Raw genomic sequence first — 21,153 nt, forward strand, 5'->3', positions numbered from 1 at the left:
TTTACAGCCAATTCTACCACCTAGGCCCAAGCCATCATCATCTTTTGCAATAGCCCTTTAAATGGTTTCACTGCCTTTTCTCTCATCTAGTTCAGACTTTTCTTTACCTAGTAGTCAGAGCAATCCTGTTAAAATACAAGTCAGTATTTGTCCACTTTTCACTCAAAATCTTGCAATGCTTCCCTGCCATGGTTTTACTGAGAGTAAATAATGGTAAGTCACTGAACATGACTTACAAAGCCTTACCTGATCTGGCCCCCGTTACCTTTCACACATATCTCGTACTATTCTTTCCACTTAACTCTACTTCATCCATATTGGCCTCCTTTTTAGTATTATTATTTTAACAGGCTTTATATTTTAGAAAGGTTTTAGGTTCGTAGCAATATTGAGAGGAAAATACAGAGAATGCCCATATACTCCCTGCCCCAAAAAGGCACAGCCTCCTCCTTTATCAACATTTCTCACCAGAGTGGTGTGTTGGTTACTATTGATGAAACTACATTCATACATATCATTATCACTAAAACTTCACAATTTACATTAGGTTGTATAATGACATGTATCCACTATTACAGCTTCATACAGAGTAGTTTCACTGCCCTAGAAATCTTCTGTACTCTGCCTATTCATCCCATCCTCCTCACACTGATCTTTCTATCTCCATAGTTTTGCCTCCCCATTTTTTTTAAACAGACTTGTTGCTCTTCATGTAAAATGTTCTTCTCATACATCTGTATAGGTATCTCTCCCACTTTCTTTAGTTCTTACTGAGACTTACCTTCTCAGTGTAATTTTCCCTGCCTATCATATGTACATATGTGTGTATGTGTATACACACACACACATACACACACACACGACGATAACACACATTCAGTTACCTAAGCCCTAGAAACTTAAGTATCATTGATAATTTCTCCTGCTTCTCATTTTTCATATCTCGTCATCATGTCCTCCAGGTTCTGTCTTCTCAGTAGACCTTCTGAATCCATACACCTCTTTCCATCTTCACTACCATACCTAAGGTCCAGCCCCCTCATCTCTCACAGCTAGATTCCTATCTGTAGTCTGCTCCTTCCAGTCCATTCTTCCAATCCATTCTCCATACAGTAGCAAGAGTGATCTTTCAAAAATATAAATATAATCATGTAATTTTCCTTCAAATGTCTTAGGATACAGTCCAAATTCCTTACATTCTTTCATGATCTTGCATCTGTTTTCCTTTCCAGTCTCATTTCTTACCACTCATCCTTCTTTCCATGCTTCTACCATAATGAACAGCTTTCATTTTCTGAATGTGCAAGGATGCCATTTTCCTCTAGATCTTGGCAAATTCTCCTAACCTTTGCCTAGACACTCTTCCACAGCTATATGTTTCTTTTTTTTTCTCCTTCTCAAAGCATGATGTTTATTCATGGTCTGATATTCCTATTTATTTCCATTTTTTAACTTGGAAAGCCTATTCTTCTTTATGACTAATATATTCCATTCCTACTTGTCAATAACAGACAGGTGCATTGCCATTCATTGAAGATAAAAGATTTCATACAATGTGATATCAGTCACTAATTTACGCAGTTGTAAAGCTCTTGTCCATAGCTATATACTTCTTATATCTTTGGGCTTAACTCAGAAAAAATTTTGTCCAAAAAACCTAGAAATACCAAAACTATCTTTTGTGCCTCTTCTATGAGAGTTCCTATACTCATCCCATTTGCTTTCCTATGATGCTGTAATATAATTTCCTATTTACCAATCTTGACTTTGGTCTTCTTAAGGACTAGAATATGTTTATTGCCTATGTATTTCCAGTCCTTGACACTAACAGGTTGTCAATAAATAATTATTAGAGGAGTAAATAAGTTGGTTCTTACCTCTCTCTCCTGTTTTTTTCCAATTTGTCTTTCAAAATCATAATTTCTTTGTTGAGAGCAAGTTGCTGGCCTTCTGAATCATGCAGTTCTTTCTTCAGATTTTTAATTTCATTTGCATGTATTCCTTCTCTCTTAGACAATTCTTCTTCATAAAAGATACTTTTCTTTTCTAAATCAGTCTTTAGTTTGGTTATTTCTTGCTGATGCTCTATGCTGCACACTCCTGGTGAGTAACTAATTTGTTTTTGCTACAGAAGTAATAATAAAGGATTAGTTAATCTGTAAGAATACTAAAATATCAAATAAAAACTCTTTCTATAATATAAAGGACTGTTCATATAACAATATTATTTTTGTATATTATTACCTAAAAATAATACTTTCTTTACTAAGGTTATTACCCTTTCGTCTGCCATATGTTGCTAATGTTTTTCTAAGTATGTGTTCCTTTATTGTTGTATTTTACAGTCTTCTTTGCACCAAGATTAAATATATCTGTATTTTCTACTGGTATTTAAATAATGATTTGTTTTACTTTTAATTTCTAATCTATATATAATATTGTTGGTGTACAGAGTGAGGGAAAAAGCTAACTGCATCCTGTTTCTGACATAGAACTAATAAAAGGTTATAAATACATTTGTGTCTTTAAAAGATTAATTGGGAGAGGTGTGGTAGAGCTAGAATGCACAAAAAGAAAAGGAAGAAGGCTCTTGCAATGGTCCAGGGAGAAATGACAAAGGACTCATCTAACATCTTTGTATCCATTCTAGAAGAAAACTGATACATCTCTTTGCACTTAGGTAGGGCATTAAGAAAGAGAAATCTATTTGAAATCCATCTTTTTAGAAATTAGGTTGAAATATACTCTCAGTATCAGTGATATAAAGTCCAAAGCTTCTCCCAGGTAGTAGCTTAGGTACACAGAAGCATACAGAAAGAGGTTATGACTATAAGATCTCCTGAGCTCTGTACCTTTTCTCTTACTTTGTTATATGCTATTTTCCCAGGTGATCCACAATAAAACGTTTAACACCCAAAGAACCTATGGGCTTATGTTTAGTGACAACAAGGAAATAAGATCTGAAGGACACTATCCTTTTTTGAAGTCAGTATTAAGGGCGGGAAAACTGGTAACAGTCATTGATTTAAAGCCCAAAGAAAATTATGCTGGCTCCTTCACCTTTGAGGTCTAGAATTAAAAAAAAACAAAAACAAAAAAAACAAAACACAACAAAGGCATCTACATGGGCCTTGAGAAGTGTTTCTGGGATATCCACTGTAATATTAACCATTTATTTAAAACTGCTTATGAAGTGCCTACCATATTTAGGACCCAGACTGTCCAGTAGTTTCTGAGTCAGCCTGGTATGCAAAGCTCAGCTGAAACTGGGAAGAGCCATGTCAAGTAACATTCTTGTTCTTATGCAATTCCAGGAAAATGGCACCTAAATCAACATCTGTGGCACTAACCACTTATCTGCACTAGCCTTTCATTTTTCTAATCACCTAAAGAACACTTTTAGTTTGCTATTCTCTTTAGTATAGTTTGACTGCTGGGATACTAGCAGATGTACTAGAAATTTCAAGCAAAAATCACCTTGAAATCAAAACCTCACAAAGATACCATCAAAAAAGTTATGGGCTCATGTCACTAATTGATAAGATGTAAAAAAGCCAAACAAAACGCTGAGAAACAAAATTAAACTGTATGTAAAAAAGAACAATCTACTGAAAAAGAATAGGTTTCATTGCACATATTGAAGGTTACTGAATATTAGCAAACTTACTAATAAATGTGCAAAAGTTAGATTAAATTAAAATAACTCCACGTGATAATCTCAGTAAGTACCCCTGCCCAAAAGTATTTGCTAAAATCTAATACCAATTCCAAAATACCACCCCAAGTCCCACAATTAAAAAAAAAAAAAAGAGTTCAGTAATTCTTGTAAGAAATAGCTACTTTCAAGCTCTCAGACAAAATAACACTTACTAGTGAAACACCAGAAGTACATACAATCATTCAGGAATAATAACAACATTCTTCCTTTATCTCTCTTATTTAATATTAGATTTTAGATATTGTAAGTAGCATGTAAAATAGTTACAAAACATGAATATTAGAAAGAAAAGTGATGAAAATCATTATTTCCACTTAATATAACTGCCCAGAAAATGCAGATGAGTCCACTGAAAAGTGGTAGAATTGATAATGCTGAGTAAAACAACTGCATATGAGATAAACATAGATCAAACAGTACTTCCAGATAGTAGAATACTCAATAAGAAAATATAGTAAAAATTTTCACCGTTAATAGTAAAAATGATCAAACAAAAAATGAATAATTTGATTGAATTATATGAAAAAGCTACAAGTCTTTGTAATAAAGATTTAAAGAAGACAATATAGAAAAATACCAAGTACTTGAAAGAGAAGACTGAATATACACACATTCAATGTTTCTTAAATTATCTTCCTTGTAAATCTAAGTAAAATATTCTAAATGTGGGAGGTAATACCAAGGTGAGGGAAGGAGACAAATGTTCTAGTACACAGGTAAAAATAAACTAATAAAAATACAAAAGAAAATCCTGAAAAAGCCAAAAGAGTAAAGAAGGGGAGAGGGTAACAATCTTTTCAGATGTTAAAATACACTATAAATCTTTAATAAAGTGTCAGTGTAATAGATCTCCACCCCAAAATAATTTAATATGTGAGATATCTTCAATCACTGAGGATAGTGCTGATTAATGGAATTGAAACCACCAGCTAGCAATTAAAGAACAAAATGATTCTCACATCATATCACTTAGTAAAACAAACTCCAAATGGATTAGTTAAATATTTTTAAACCCCAAAGAAACAACCAGGAAAAAAGCAGAATTACATACTTAACAAACTCTGAAAAAAGAAGGACAAGCCAAGCTTCAAAGCAATAGAAAAAATATTGAGGAAAATAAAAACAAATCATCTATAATTTGAAAAAGAAACAAGACCAAAATTAAAGGGCAAATGATAAACTGGTAAAATGGTTGCAGAGGAGATAAGAAAGAGTATAATTTTTACTATGCAAAGAGTTTATAAGAATTGATAAGAAAAACATTAAGACTACAAAATTAAATGGGCAAATGACTTAAAGAGATAATTCACAAAGAAAATATGATTAATAAGTGATCTACTAATAAAGCAAGAGATGCCTCTCATACTTGCAAAAATTGGTGGCATGTGCAAGTGCCTTAAAAATGATCTGACAACTTCATCCCTAGGTAGTTCTAAGGAAAAGATACTGAAAAAGAAGCACATAAAAGTGTTCATGGTAATTATCATACTGAAAAAGTGAAAAATAAACACAGTCAGCCCTTGGCATCCTTGGAGGATTAGTTCCAGGTCTATCCACACCCATAACCAAAATCCATGGACACACATGTTCCTTACATAAAATGGAGCAGTATCTGCATATAATCTACTCTCGAACATTTTAAATCATCTGCTGGTTACTACAATATAAATGCTACGTAAAAATTGCCAGGGCATGGCAAATTCAGATTTTGCCTTTTGGAATTTTCTCCCTCCCTGGCTCTGTATTTGCAGACGTGGAAACTGTGGATACGGAGGGCCAACTGTATTTAACAGTAAGAAACTGGATAAGTGGATATTCTATAATCATTAAAATTATGTTTGTGACAATTATATAATATGAATAGAAAAGCTTATATCACATTCTCAAGTAAAAAATAAGGGTTAAGGGTTGAACTGTGTCCCTCCAAAATTTGTATACTGAAGCACTAAAGACCAGTACCTTAGAATGTGACCATATTTTAAAATAGGGTCTTAAATACTACATGCTCTGACTTATGTGTGGAATCTAAAAATGTCAAACTCTTAGAAGCAGAGAGTAGGACAGTGGTTGCAAAGGGCTGAGGGGGTGGGGGAAATGGGGAAATGTTAGTCAAAGGGCAGAAATTTCAGATATGTAGGATAAATAAATTCTAGAGATCTAATGTAAAGCAGGATAACTACAGTTAACAATACTGTACTGCATACTTGAAATTTGCTAAGGGAGTGGATCTTAAATATTCTTAGCAAAAGAAAGAAAAAAAAAGAGACAGGAAAGAAGGGAGAGAGGAAGGAAGGAAGGAGGGAGGGAGGGAAGGAAGGAGGGAGGGAGGGAGGGATGGAAGAAAGAAAGAAAGAGAAAAGTGAAAGATAACTGAGGTGATAGACATGTTAATTAGCTTGATTGTGGTAAACATTTCACAATATATAGGTATACCCAAAAATCAGGTTTTACACCTTAAATATATATAATTTTTAATTGTCAATTGTACTTCAAAAAGCCTGGAAAAAAGAAAATTAAAATATGGTCTTTACAGAGGTAATCAACTTCAAATGAAATTATCAGGGTAGGCCCTAATCCAACATGACTGTGTCCTTATAAATAGAAGAAATTTAGACTAAGAATCATTCACACAGGGAGAATATCACATGAAGATTAAGGCAGAGATCAGGGTGATATATTTACAAACCAAGGAACACTAAACTGCCAGCAAAACCATCAGAAGCCAACTCTGCAAACACCTTGATTTCAGATTTCTTCCACCATAATTGAGACAATAAATTCCTGGTTTTTGTCACCCACTTTGGGGTCATTTGTAACAGCAGCCCTAGCAAACTAATACAACAGGATAAAAACACTCTCGTGGTATACGACTGCAACAACTGGAAAGAACTTTTTTTTTAAAAAACAGCCTTACTAACATATAATTCACATACTTTACTATTAATCCTTTTGAAGTGTACAACTCAATGGTTTTTATACATGTTAATGGTTTTACGCTAATTTTTTTAAAGTGGTAAAACACATACAACAAAAAATTTGCCATTTTAACAATATTAAGTGTACAATTCAGTGGTATTAATTACACTTACAATGTTGTGCAACCACTGACATTATAATTTCCAAAACTTTTTCATCTTCTCAAGGAGAAATTCGGTAACTATTAAGGAATAACACCCCATTACCCACTGGACCCAGGCCCTGGTAATCGCTATTCTACTTTTTCTCTCAATGGATTTGCCTACTGTAGATATTTCATATAAGTTGAATCATATAATATTTGTTCCTTTTTATCTAGCTTCTTTCACTTAGCATGATGTTCTCAATATTCATTCATGCTGAAGGATGTGTCAGAACTTCACCCCTTTTATGGTTGAATAATATTCTCTGTACTAACCACATTTTGTTTATCTGTTGATGGACACTTGGGTTGTTTCTACCTTTTCAGTTATTTTACTAATGGTTCAATGAACACTGGTGTACAAGAATCTGTTTGAAGTCCCTGCTTACAATTCTTTTGGGTATATACCTAGGAGTTGAATTACTGAGTCATAGAGCAATTCTATGTTTACTTTTATTGAGGAATTACCAAATTGTTTTCATATCCTTGTGAACACTTATTTTTTGTTTTTAATTTTAGCCATCTTAGTAGCTAGTAAAGTGGTATCTTGTGGTTTTAATTTCATTTCCCTAATGATTAATGATGTTGAACATCTTTCCATGTGATTACTGGCTACTAATATATCTTCTCTGAAGAAATGTCTATGCAAGTTATTTGCCCATTTTTTGACTGGGCAGTTTATCTTTCCATTGTTAAGCTGTAGTTAAATTCTATATATCAAACTCTTATCAGATATTTGCTTTACAAATAATTTCTTCCATTCTTTAGGTTATCTTTTCATTTTCTTAAAAATGTCCTGTGATGCAATACAAACAAGTTTTTATTTTGATGAAGTCTAACATCCATTTTTTGTTTTGTTGCTTTTGCTTTCTGTGACCTATCTAAGAATTCACTGCCAAATCCAAGGTCATGAAGATTTACTCCAATGTTTTCTTCTGAGAGTGACATGGTTGTAGCTCTTATTGATCTACTTTGAGTTAATTTTTTAATATGGAGTGAGGTAGGGGTCCAAATTCATTTGTTTGCATGCAACAATCTAGATGTCTGGCACACGAGTTGAAGGAACTATTCTTTCCATACTGAACAGATTTAGTACCTATGTGTACCTATGTCAAAAATCAATTGTGGCCATAGATGCATGAATTTATTTCTGGACTCTTTATTCTATTCCAGTGGTCTATAATTCTATTACTGTGTCAGTATCATATTCTTTTTAATTATCGTAATTGTATAATAAGTTTTGAAATTGGGAAGTATGGGTCTTCTAACTTTGGCCTTCTTTTTCAAGATTTTTTGGTTATTTGGGGCAATTCCATATGAATTTGAGGCTCATCTTTTCCATTTCTGCAAAAAAGGCTGTTGGAATTTTAATAGGGATTATGTTGAACCTGTACATCACTTTGGGTAAAACTGGCATCTAAACAATACTAAATCTTCCTATTCATAAACACGAGATATCTTTCCATTATTTTAGGTGTCATTTAATTTCTTTCAACAATGTTTTATAATTTTCAGTGCACAACATTCTTGGTTAATTTTATTCCAAGGCATTCTTTTAGATGCTATTGTAACTGTAATTTCTTTCTTAATTTCATCTTTGGATTGTTCACTGCTGACATACAGGAACACAACTAATTATTCTGTGTTGATCATGCAACCCTGCAGTTGTTTTCTTACTATTGAGTGTTAAGAATTCTTTGAACATTTGGATAACAGTTTTGTACAGATATGCCTGCATTTTCCTGCAGTCTATGCCTCATCTTTTCATTCTCTTGGCAGTGTCTTTCATAGTCCAGAAATTTTCAATTTCAATGAAGTCTGGCATATTAATTCTTTATTTCATGGATTGTGCCTTTGACACTGAATGTAAAAAGTCATCACCATACCAAAGATTATCTAGGTTTCTCCTATGTTATCTTCTAGGAGTGTTAATAATTTTGTGTTTTACATCTAGGTCTGTGATCCATTTTGAGTTAATTTTTGTGAAGGGTGTAAGTTTGTGTCCAGATTCTTTTTTTCTTTTTTGCATGTGATGTCTAGTTGTTCTAACACTATCTGTTAAAAAGAACATCTTTGCTTCACTGTATTGCCTTTTTTTGTCAAAGATGATTTATCTGTATATTTTCTTGCCAATACCACACTGTCTTGATTATTGCAACTTTGTATGTCTTGAAGTCAGTATTCCAATTGTGTTGTTTTCCTTCACTACTGTGTTGGCTATTCTGGGTCTTTTGCCTCTCCATATAAACTTTAGGCTTAGTTTGTTAATATCCACAAACAAACTTGCTGGAATTTTGACTTGTATTGCATTAAATCTGTAGTTGAAGATGGGAAGAACTGACATCTTGATTATAATGAGTCCTCCTATCCATGAACATGGAATATCTCTCCATTTATTTAGTTCTTCTTTGATTTCTTTTTTTTTTTTATTATTTTATTTTATTTTTTTTGGGGGTACACCAGGTTCAATCAACTGTTTTTATACACATATCCCCATATTCCCTCCCTTCCTTGACGCCCCCCCCTCGATTCCCCCCCACCCTCCCTGCCCCAGTCCTCTAAGGCATCTTCCATCCTCGAGTTGGACTCCCTTTGTTATACAACAACTTCCCACTGACTATTTTACAGTTGGTAGTATATATATGTCTGTACTACTCTCCCGCTTCTTCTCAGTTTCTTTAATCAGAGTTTTGTAGTTTTCCTCATATGGATCTTATGCATATTTTGATATATTTATACTTCAGGATTTCATTTTTGTGGGTGCTAATGTTAATAGTATTGAGTTTTAAACTTCAAATTCCACTTATTCATGGTTGGTATATAAGAAAATGACCAACTTTTGTGTGTTAATCTTGTATCTGCAAACTTGCTATAAATGCTGTATTAGTTTCAGGAGTTTTTTTGTTACTTTTTTTGGTTCCCTACATAGACAATCATATCATCTGCTAACCAAGACAGTTTTATGTCATCCTTCTCAATCTGTATACTTTCTATTTCATGTTCTTGTCTTATTGCACTAGCTAGGACATACAGCATGATGTTGAAAAGGAGTAGTGAGAGGAAAAATCCTTGCTTTGTCCTTGATCTTAATGAAAAGCTTCAAGTGTCTCACCATTAAGTATGATGTTATCTGTAGGGTTTTTGGTAGATATTCTTTACCAAACTGAGGAAGTTTCCCTCTACTCCTGGTTTACTGAGGTTTTATCATGAATGGGTATTGGAGTTTGTTAGATGCTTTTTCTGCATCTACTGATATGATCGTGATGATTTTTATCACATCAGTGATGCATCACATTAATTGATTTTCAACTGTTGAACCAGCCTTGTATACATGGGATAAAACCTCATTTGGTTGTGGTATATAATTCTTTTTATATATTGTTGGATTCAATTTGCTAATATTTTGTTGAGGACTTTTGCATCTATGTCTATGAGGCACGTTGGTCTGTAGCTTTCTTTTCTTGTAATGTCTTTGTCTGATATTGCTATTAGCATAATTCAGGTATCACAGAATGAGTTAGGAAGTATTTCCTCTACTTCTATCTTCTGAAAGTGATCGCAGAGAATTGGTATGATTTCTTCATTAAATGTTTGGTAGAATTCACCAGTGAACACATCTGGGCCTGGTGCTTTCTTTCTAGAAAGTTATTAATTATTGATTCAATGTCTTTAATAGAGCCTTTTCAGATTATTTATTTCATCTTGGTAATGGCAGCTGTGTCTCTCAAGGAATTGGTCCATTTCATCTAGGTTATCACATTTGTGGGCAAAAAATTAATTGTTCATAGTATTCCTTGATTAGCCTTTTAATGTACATTGGTTGCATAGTGATGTCCTTTCATTTCTGATATTAGTAGTGTCCTCTCTCTCTTTTCTTTTTTTCTTTTTGTGTTTTATTTTACAATCAAAAGTTTAAAAATACAGCAGAAAGCACAGCAGGCAAAACATAGATTAAGCATATTCTTTGCAAAAAGATTTACCACAGAAAAGAGAAGAAAAATTTAAAAAGGAATTATAATGTGAAGATAATTATAAATATATGAAATAATATAAACTATATCAACAGGTAATTCCCCTTCTTTTGAAGTTCCCAGAGGAGTTATTAAATTTACATGAAATATTCAAATTTATATTGCTTACAAGTTTGAAAATCTGTTTGAAAGACATTTTTATTGGAAAAATATAAGCAAACCAAATTGTCTCAAAACAAATCAACAATAAAATAAAGCACTGAGAAGCTACTATGTAACAACAAAGAATGTGTCACGAGAGAATTTTTTCAGATTTCAAGGAAGAGTTTATTTCTATGAGCACAGAGAAAGAAAGAAAGCTTTACTTTACTTTATATAAAGTTAAGATAACCCTGAAACAAAAACTGATCAAAACACCATACAAATAATAAAACCAGACTCATCTCAATATAAGTTTAACAGTAAAAACTGTTGAACTATAAAGTTAAGAGGCTTATCGATTTCATTGATCTTTTTAAAGAATAAGCTTTGGTTTCAATGATTTTTCTCTATTGTTTCCTGTTTTCAATTTCATGGATTTCTGCTCTAATTTTTATTATTTTTCTTCTGTTTACTTGGATTTAATTTGCTCTTCTCTTAATCTTAGATCTTTCTTCTTTTCTAATATATGCATTCAATGCTACAAGTCTCCCTCTAAGCACTGCTTTCACTGTATTTGACAAATTTTGATAAAGTTGTGTTTTCATTTTCATTTAGTTCAAAATATTTTTAAGTTTCTCATGAAATATTTCCTTTGACCCATGTGTTATTTACAAGGATATTGTCTTATTTCCAAGCATTTTCGAATTATCTAGCTATCTTTTTGTTATTGACATCTAGTCTAATTCCGTTGTGGTCTGACAGCAGACAATGTATGATTCCTGTTCTTTTACATTTTTTAAGAATTTCTTAAGGTTTGTATTATGGCCTAGAATGTGGTCTATTTTGGTGGATGTTCCACGTAAGCCTGAGAAAAATGTGTATTCTGCTGCGGTTGGATGAAGTAGACAATAGATATCCTATATCCATTGATTGATGATGATGTTGAGTTCAACCATGTTGTTACTGATTTTATGCCTGTTGAACCCATCCATTTCTGATAGAGGATTATTGAAGTTCCCAGCTATGATAGTGAATTCATCTCTTCTTCTCTGCACTTCTGTCAGTTTTTGCTTCATGCATTTGATGCTATGTAGTTACACACATACACATTATGTACGTTATGTCTTCTTGGTGAACAGCCTGCCCTTCTTTGTTTCTAAAAACTTCCCTTACTCCAAACTCTACCCAGTCTGAAATTAATCTAGCTACGTCCACTTTCTCTTGATTAGTGTTATCATGGTGTATCTTTATCCATCCACTTACAGTCATACCTCAGAGATATTTTGAGTCCAGTTCCACAGCACTGCAAAAAGATGAATATTGCAATAAAGCGAGTCACATGAATTTTTGATTTCCCAGTGCATGTAAAAGTTATATTTACACTACACTCTAGTTTATTAAGTGTATAATAGCATTATGTCTGAAAAAAATCTACATACTTTAATTTAAAAAATACTTTATTGCCAAAAAGTGCTAACTACCTTCTGAGCCTTCAGACAGCTGCAATCTTCTTGAAATAGTAACATCAAAGATCAATGATCAGGGACTTCCCTGGTGGTCCAGTGGCTAAGACTCTGCACTCCCAATGCAGGGGGCCCAAGTTTGATCCCTGGTCAGGGAACTAGATCCTGCATGCATGCCACAACTAAGCTTGCAAAAAAAGATTCCACATTTTGCAATGAAGATCCTGTGTGCCACAACAAAGCAGAGCAGGCAAAATAAATAAATATTAAAAAAAAAAATCAATGATCATAGGTCATCACAACAAATATAATAATAATGAAAAAGTGTGAAATACTGTGAGAATTATCAAAATGACACAAAGTCATGAAGTGAGCAAATGCTACTGGAAAAATGGTGCTGACAGATTTGCTTGATGCAGGGTTGCCACAACCTTTCAATTTGTAAAAAACAATATTTGCAAACTACAGTACAGCAAAGGACAATAAAACAAGGTATGACTGCACTTTTAATCTAGACAGTTGGCCTCTGTATCCACAAATTCTGCATCCATGGATGTGGAGGGCTGACTCTACTACACCATTTTATATAAGGGAAGTGAACATGTGCAAATTTTGGTATCCACAGGGCAGTGGAGGGGAGGGGTCATGGTACCAATACCTCATAGTTATTGAGGGATGACTATATGTGCCTCTATTTCTAAAGTGGGCTTTTTAGACAACATATAGTTGGATACTGTTTTTTGATCCAATCTGACGTATATCTGTTTTGTAACTGGTATACTTAGACAATTGACATTCTAAATGATTGTTGATATTTTTTGACTAATATCTATTATATTTGCTACTATTTTCTATTTATTGCCTGTTAATATTTTTAATTAATTAATTTTATTTATCTTTATTTTTGGCTGTGTTGGGTCTTAGTTGAAGCATGCAGGATCTTCGTTGCAGCATACAGGATCTTTCATTGCGGCGCGCAGGCTCTTCACTGTGGTGCAAGGGCTTCTCTCTAGTTGTGCCATGAAGGTTTTCTCTTCTCGAGTTGTGGCAGGTGGGCTCCAGGTCACGTGGGCTCTGTAGTTGTGGTGAGCAGGCTCCAGAGCATGGGGACTCTGTAGTTTGCAGCACACAGGCTCTCTAGTTGAGGTGCACAGGCTCAGTATTTGTGGCATGCAGGCTTTGTTGCCCCGTGGCATGTGGGATCTTAGTTCCCCCACCACGGATTGAACCCATGTCCGCTGCACTGCAGGACAGACTCTTTACCACTGGACCACCAGGGAAGTCCCCTCTTTGTATCCATTTTTGTCTTCCATAACTTTCTGTCTTTTCTGGTTTTAATTAAGCATTTTACATGATTCAACTTTCTCCCCATTGTGAGCATATCAGTTGAATTCCTTTCTTAAGTGGCCGTCCTGCAGTTTACAATATCCACGTATAACCAATCCAAGTCCACTTTCAAATAACACACTATCACTTCATGGATGGTGCAAATACCTTAAAATGAAATAATCCTAATTCCTGCCTCCTATACCTTGTATCACTGCTGTCGCTCATTTCAGTTATACACGCATAAGCATATCTATATATACACTGCAAGCAGACATAGCATATATGTAAGAATATAAAATTGAATACACTGTTGCTATTATTTTGAACAGTTTATCTATTAGATTAGTTAAGAATAAGAAACATAAAGGCTTTTATTTATTTTACCTTCATGTATTCCTTCTCTGATGCTCTTTCTTTATGTAGAACTGAGTTTCTGAGCTATATCATTTTCCTTCTCTCTAGAGAACTTCTTTTAACATTTCTTGCGTGACAGGTTTACTGGCAACAAATTCCCTTAAATGTTTGTCTCAGAAAGTCTTTATTTCTCCTTCACTTTTGAAAGATAATTTCTCAAAGTACAAAATTCTAGGTGGGTAAGTTTTTTTCCTCAACACTTTAAATATTTTGTTCCATTCTCTTCTTGTTTGCATGGGTCTGAGGAGAAGTCAAATGTAATTCTTCTTATATTCTCTACAGGTAAGATTTTTTTTTTGGTTTGTTTTTTGTTTGTTTACTTGACTGCTCTCAGGATTTTTATCTTTGATTATCTATAGTTTGAAAACGGCTTGTCTAGGTGTAGTTTTTTGGTATTTATCCTGTTTCGTGTTCTTTGCACGTCCTGGATCTGTGGTTTAGTGTCTGACATTAATTTGGGGGAAATTCTCAGTCATTATTGTTTCAAATATTTCTTCGAATCCTTTCTCTCTTTCTTCGCCTTTTACTGTTTCCATTATACCTATGGCACAACTTTCGTAAATGTTCCATAGTACTTGAATATTATTTTCTGTTTTTTCAGACTTTTTCTCTTTGCTTTTCAGTTCTGGCAGTTCCTACTTTGATATCATCAAACTCAGAGATTCTTTTTTCAGCTGTGTCCAGCATACCAATAAGCTCATAAAAGGCATTCTTCGTTCTGTTACAATATTTTTTACATTTAACATTTCTTTTTGCTTCTTTCTTAGGATTTACATCTCTCTGCTTACATTGCCCATTTATTTTCCCATGCTCTCTACTTTTTCATTAAAGTCCTTAGCATATCAATCACAGTAGTTTTCAATTCCTGGTCTGATAATTTCAACATCCCTGATTCTGGTTCTGATGTTTGTTCTACTCTAAGTGTGGTTTTTTTTTTTGGCCTTTCAGTATGTCTTGTAATTTCTTTGTTAATAGGTGAACATGATGTACTGGATGAAAGGAATTGCTGTAAATAGGCTATTAGTAATGTGGTGGCAAGTTGTGGGGGGAAGGGAAGCATTCTGTAGTCCTGATTAGATATCAGTATGCTATTTAGAATCAACCTGCTTTTGGGCTGTGAACTTAAGACAACCTTGTCAGTTTTCCTCCCCTACTTACCTGTTTGGACAGGGTGACTAAAGTGGCCTGGGACTGGATATTTCCCTTCCCCTAAGTCAGTTAGGCTCTGATAAAACCCCAGCAAGTTAGGTTCTGGTTGAATAGTTTCTCCTGAGGACAGACCTTGTTAAGAGGAACAGAATGCTCTGGCACATTTCAAAATTGTCTCCTATTGTTAGTAAAAGGGGATTTTTCTCTGACATTCACTGTGAAAACCTGGCAGAGTTCCAGGATGTAAAACAGATGAAAGTGTGGGGGCCCCCCAATGACTGGGTTTCCCTGGAGTTTTTATCTCTCAGACTTTTCCACATGAGCCTTCAGCAAGTTTTCAATTTCAGTTCAGGTTTCCCTACACTGGCACTGATTCCTACAGGGGTTCCTTCTCTTATGAGCAGTGATTCTCTCTATTTGCCTGTCACTCTCTCCAGTTTGGAGAGCAGCAGTTTGATCTGTGATATTACTTCTCTTACAGACATAAGAAGAGTTGCTGATTTTTTTCCCCTATATGCTAGATTGGAAACTGGTAGTATTCTTTGGAGTTTTTAAATATAGGATCCTGTGATCTGCAAACAGAGATAGTTCTACTTCTTCCTTTCCAATTTGGATGCATTTTATTTCTTTTTCTCATCTAATGCCTTTGGCTAGACCCTCCAGCACAATGTTAAACTGCAGTGGTGAAAATGGGCCTCCTTGTCTCATTCCTAATCTCAGGGAAAAAATTTTCAGTCATTCACCATTGAGTATGATATTAGCTGTAGATTTTTCATAAATGCCTTTTATCATGTTGAGTACATTCCCTTCTATTCCTAGTTTTCTGAGAGCTTTTATCATGAAAGGATGTTTAATTTTGTGAAATGACTTACATGTATCAATTAAGATGATCATGTGGTCCCCCCCGCCCCCTTTGGTTCTTTTAATGTGATGTATTAGATTGACTGATTTTCTTACATTCAACTACCCTTGCACTCCTGGGATAAATCCCACTTTGCCATAGTTTATAATCCTCTTAACATGGCTTTGGGTTTGGTTTGCTGGTGTTTTGTTAAGAATTCATATATCTATATTCATTAGGAATAATGGTTTATAATTTTCCTTTCTTGTGGTATTATTACTAGGCTTTGGTATTACAGCAATGCTGGTCTTATGGAATGAGTTAGGAAGTGTGCCCTATTCTTGTATTCTGTGGAAGAGTTTAAGAGGAATTGGTGTTAATTCTTCCTTAAAAGTTTAGTTCAGTTCACTAGTGAAGCCACCTGGTCCTGGGCTTTTCTTTGTTAGGAGGTTTCTTGTTACTGATTCACTTTCTTTGCCTGTTGTAAGTCTGTGGAGACATTCTAATTTTGTCTTGCCTTTAGGTAACCTGTATGTTTCCAGTTTTGTCCATTTCATCTAGGTTATTTACTTTGTTGACACAGAGTTGTTCATAGTATTCTCTTATAATCCTTTTGCTTTCTGATGATAAGTGGTAGTATCTACTTTCAATTCTGATGTTAGTTATTTGTTTCCTCCCTTCCTCCCTCTCTCTGTCAGTCTAGCTAAAGGTTTGTCAATTTTGTTGATCTTTCAAAGAATCAACTTTGGTTTCATTCTCTTTATTATTATTCTCTTCTCTTTTTATTGAACTCTGCTCTAATCTTTATTATTTCCTTCCTTCTGCTAGCTTTGTTTGCTCTTCTTTTTCTAGTTCTTTAAGATATAATTTTAGGTTACTGATTTGAGATCTTTCTTCTTTTTCAATATAGGCATTTACAGCTATAAATCTGCCTCTGAGCACTGCCCCCTTTGCATCCCATGTGGTGTTTTTATTTGATTAATCTACAGGGGGGGCGTCAAGGAAGGGAGGGAATATGGGGATATGTGTATAAAAACAGTTGATTGAACCTGGTGTACCCCCCAAAAAAAATAAAAAAATAAATAAATAAATAAAATGGACTGCATGTTAGATAAAAAAAAAAAAAAAAAAAAATCTACAGGTATTTTCTAATTTTCCTTGTGATTTCTTCATTGACCCACTAGTCAGTTAAGAGTGTCTTGTTTAATTTCCACATATTTTAAAAAAAATTGCAGTCTTCCTTATGTTACTGATTTCTAGTTTCATTCCATTGTGACTGGAGTAGATATTTTGTGTGATTTCAACCTTTTTACATTTATTGAGATTTGTTTTGTGGCCTAATAGCTGGTCTATCCTGGAGAATATATCAATTGCACTTGAGAAGAATATGTATTCTGCTATTGTTGGATGGAGGGTTCTATATATGTATTTGTTAGTTCTAGCTGCTTATATTGTTGATCAAGAAGTCTATATCCTTACTTATCTTCTGTCCGTATGTTCTATCCATCAATGGAAGTGGTGTGTTTCTGTTATTCAAGAACTTTTTCCTCTCTTTGAGTCTACTGAAAAGTACTCTTAATGAAATAAAGATTCTTATAACCTTTTAAAAGGGCCAAAACAGATTTTGAAATTTGCATGTGCATACCTTTAAATCAAGAAATTCCACTTTTAGAAAATATCCTGAAGAATGCTAGTATGATAATAATCATAGCTAACACTTATTGAGCCTTTACTTTGTGCCACGCCATAGGCTAAGCATTTTAAATGCATTAACTAATTTATTGTGTAGTTTTATTATTATCCCAAATTTATAAATGATACAAGAGATTATGAGTGGCTGATCAGTAGGTAAATACATGTGATTCAAAGTTTTCGGTGCAACAGTGTTTATTACAGAAAAAAAGAACAGCAAACTAGTGGATAAAATAATACTGAGAATTCGAAAACCTGGGTTTAAATTGTACTCTATCATTTAAGACAATAAAATCCTTAACTCTTCTGAGTTTCACTTTCTTCAAATGCAAATAATCTTTAAGATCTCTTCCAATTTGCACTTTCTGATTCTTGTTTTTACTAAAATCTCCTAAGACAGTGCTGGAAACAAAGCAATCCCTGACTGAAAGTTATTTGAGATGGTAATGTAATGACTTCTATACACTAATCCTGCTCTAGAAACAGTATTTACAGAAGAAACATCTCTACTTTGGAAAGCTAACCAAGACTGTGCAATTATGATTATTCAAAACAAAGCAAAACAAGAACTAAAATCTATTTTGTATTTATAGCAGAGAAACCTTACTTGCAACCACTAATACTCAACTGTGAGAGAAAAAAAGCAAGTTTTGACCAATTCTACTACATCATTCATTCACTGATTTAAATTAAACAAGTATTAAACATTTGGTCCTGTGCCACGTTGATAATATATCAGTCTATGTTTTCAATAAGCTAAGCCACAGTTTAGGTGGGGAGATATTTTGTGAATAAATAATTATAATGAGCTATTGTAAGGTTATTAAAAAAATTCTATAGCAGCACAGAATAAAGAATATTTAGGCTTCCTGAGATGACATTCACCCTGATTCTTGTATTTGCTGGATGAATAAGATACTAGACTAGGCATGCAAGGAACATGTGGAGGTCATAGCTGGCAGACAATGAGAAGGAAATGGGATATGCAAAGGTCAGCATCAAGAGAAGGCAGACATCATATTCAGATTATAATTTAGTGTTATGGAAATATGATGTCAATTAAATTCTAATTCTCTCACTTTGACAAGCATAATGTTATTATTATAGCTAATAGTTATTGAGCACTTATGATGCATCAGCTTACACACATATACATGTACTCCTTATTTAAAACCAATGAAATAGGGTTTTACAAATAAGAAAATTAAGTTCCAAAGAGATTAAATATTTTGTCCAGCATTACACAACTAGTAACTGATGAGGCTAGGTCTTAAAACCAGATAGTCCAACTCTAGAGCTGGCACAAGGATTTCCCTTGCTAAGCACTTCTGCTGAGATGTTTAGTCCATGTCAATTATCATCTCATCCCATTCAACAGAAGTATCTGCAAGGCTACCTCTGAGCCTCTCCTAAGTCACTTAATATGACAGAGGGTCTGGACATCTAACCATGCCTCCTATGAGATTACCAATATATTTTGTCCAGGTATGAAACCCTTCATAAGTATTTTAACTCATTCCTGATAGATTTCTTCTCTCCACTAAACATCGCCTTCCCTTTCCTGAGAGCATGATTAAGAAGTCTGTATCAGGGCGGGGGGTGAAGGGGAAGCTGAGACGAAGTGAGAGAGTAGCACAGGTATATATATACTACCAACTGTAAAATAGATAGTCAGTGGGAAGTTGTTGTATAACAAAGGGAGTCCAACTCGAGGATGGAAGATGCCTTAGAGGACTGGGATGGGGAGGGTGGGGGGGACTCGAGGCGGGGGGAGTCAAGGAAGGGAGGGAATAGGGGGATATGTGTATAAAAACAGATGATTGAACTTGGTGTACCTCCCCCCAAAAAATAATAAATAAATAAATTAAAAAAAAAAAAAAGAAGTCTGTATCAGCTTCCTACTGATAACAATGATAATTAAGAATACTATATTTGAAGGATAGCTAGTTTTTACTCTACATCGTAAAGAGTACACAACTAATAGTCCTATTAGGCATAAAGATGAGAAAATTAATTCAACTTTATAAATATGAAATCAAACAATACCTTCAGTCCCTCTAATTCATTTTCCAGTTGCTTAGAATAGTGCTCGCTCTGTTCACGCAATTTCCTGTCTTTAGATGCTTCAGCAGCTACAGCTTCTGTACGAACTTCCAGCTTTAATATAAAATGAAAAAAGCAGAGTTCGTGGTTATAATTATTTTTCCAATACAATGTTTTCCCCATGGGAATTTACCTTGCAATAGGCAGATAACTCAAATGTTGAAATTCATGTTAAATAATATTACCAAACTAAAAAAAACCGTGTTTTTCAAAAATTAAAGAATGAAATATATATTATTTTACTAGTCTGAAAAAGCAGCTTTAATCACTACCCCATGGGCACTACAAAATTTGCCTGACTACTAACCTCTTTTTTGGCTCTTTCTGTTCTGCGCAGTTCTTGCCTTAAGCTTTCAACTTTTTGCATCACCAGGTCCACCTCTTCTTCCTTATCTCGGACATGGCGAGCAAGTTTCTGTTTTTGGGTGTGCAATTCTGTTAGCCGCTCATTGATCTCCATGAATTCCTGCATGGCCAGTTTCCTCTGACAGTGTGCGTCTTTCAGCTCTTTGGATTGGTTTTTTAATCGCTCACTAGCCTGGACTAGTTCCTACAGTTTTGTAAAAAGAATATAAGTTACCAATTCTGCAACCTAGGGACCAAATTTGGCCATCAAAATAGCTACCATGAAGTCAAGAAGAGCCAAAATAATTCAGCTCAGAACAAAATTAAAATAAATGAACTATTTTTGAACAGGTACTAGGAACATGGTGCTCAGTTCACATTCTCAGTTCCTTATGCTAACACATTAACTCAAAAGGAACAGCTGATTTAACCTTCTGGTACCTTAGTTTCAATAAATAAATAAATGGTATAGGAATACAAGATACAATGGTCAAAATAAACATTTTGTGAAATTTAATGGATATCTCTGAGATTTAAAAAAATATATATCGAATGATTACAGTGATAAAAATAAGGGTTGTATCCGATGTGGAGACTAACTCTTGGGCCAGCAGCAAAAAGAAAAGCTAAACTCTCTAATTAAAGTGAGAAACTTAGAAGAGGCTAAAGTAGACTCTGGTCAGTAGAACCACCTGCCTCCCATCAAACGGAAATGCAAATCTTTGAGGAAAAGAATCTCAATGAAATCTAGGGTTTTGTTTTTTTTTCAAAAGAGCATACAAATATGAGCTTACAACCACAGATTTCTCAAACACCCAAAGGACAAACAATCATAAGCAAACATCATAAACAATAAAAATAAAACCCAA

At 34.2% G+C, this 21,153-nt stretch overlaps 1 protein-coding gene across 6 annotated transcripts in view; it reads right to left on the minus strand.

The window, feature by feature from the left end:
- The window catches only part of CDC42BPA (CDC42 binding protein kinase alpha), a 338,413-nt gene that overhangs the window by 85,709 nt on the left and 231,551 nt on the right, over nucleotides 1-21,153 (minus strand). For 5 of the 6 annotated variants that reach the window (XM_057729074.1, XM_057729072.1, XM_057729070.1 and 2 more), the window contains exons 13-15: nucleotides 20,247-20,489; nucleotides 19,883-19,993; nucleotides 1,878-2,125 (exon numbers count right to left, since the gene is read on the minus strand). In XM_057729074.1, the coding sequence (XP_057585057.1) occupies nucleotides 1,878-2,125; nucleotides 19,883-19,993; nucleotides 20,247-20,489 (602 nt within the window). The remainder of the gene's footprint in view (nucleotides 1-1,877; nucleotides 2,126-19,882; nucleotides 19,994-20,246; nucleotides 20,490-21,153) is intronic. The other variant, XM_057729071.1, reaches the window with a different exon arrangement.

The sequence above is a fragment of the Hippopotamus amphibius genome, chromosome 3 (genome assembly GCF_030028045.1).
Source record: "Hippopotamus amphibius kiboko isolate mHipAmp2 chromosome 3, mHipAmp2.hap2, whole genome shotgun sequence".
Taxonomy (NCBI): Eukaryota; Metazoa; Chordata; class Mammalia; order Artiodactyla; family Hippopotamidae; genus Hippopotamus; species Hippopotamus amphibius.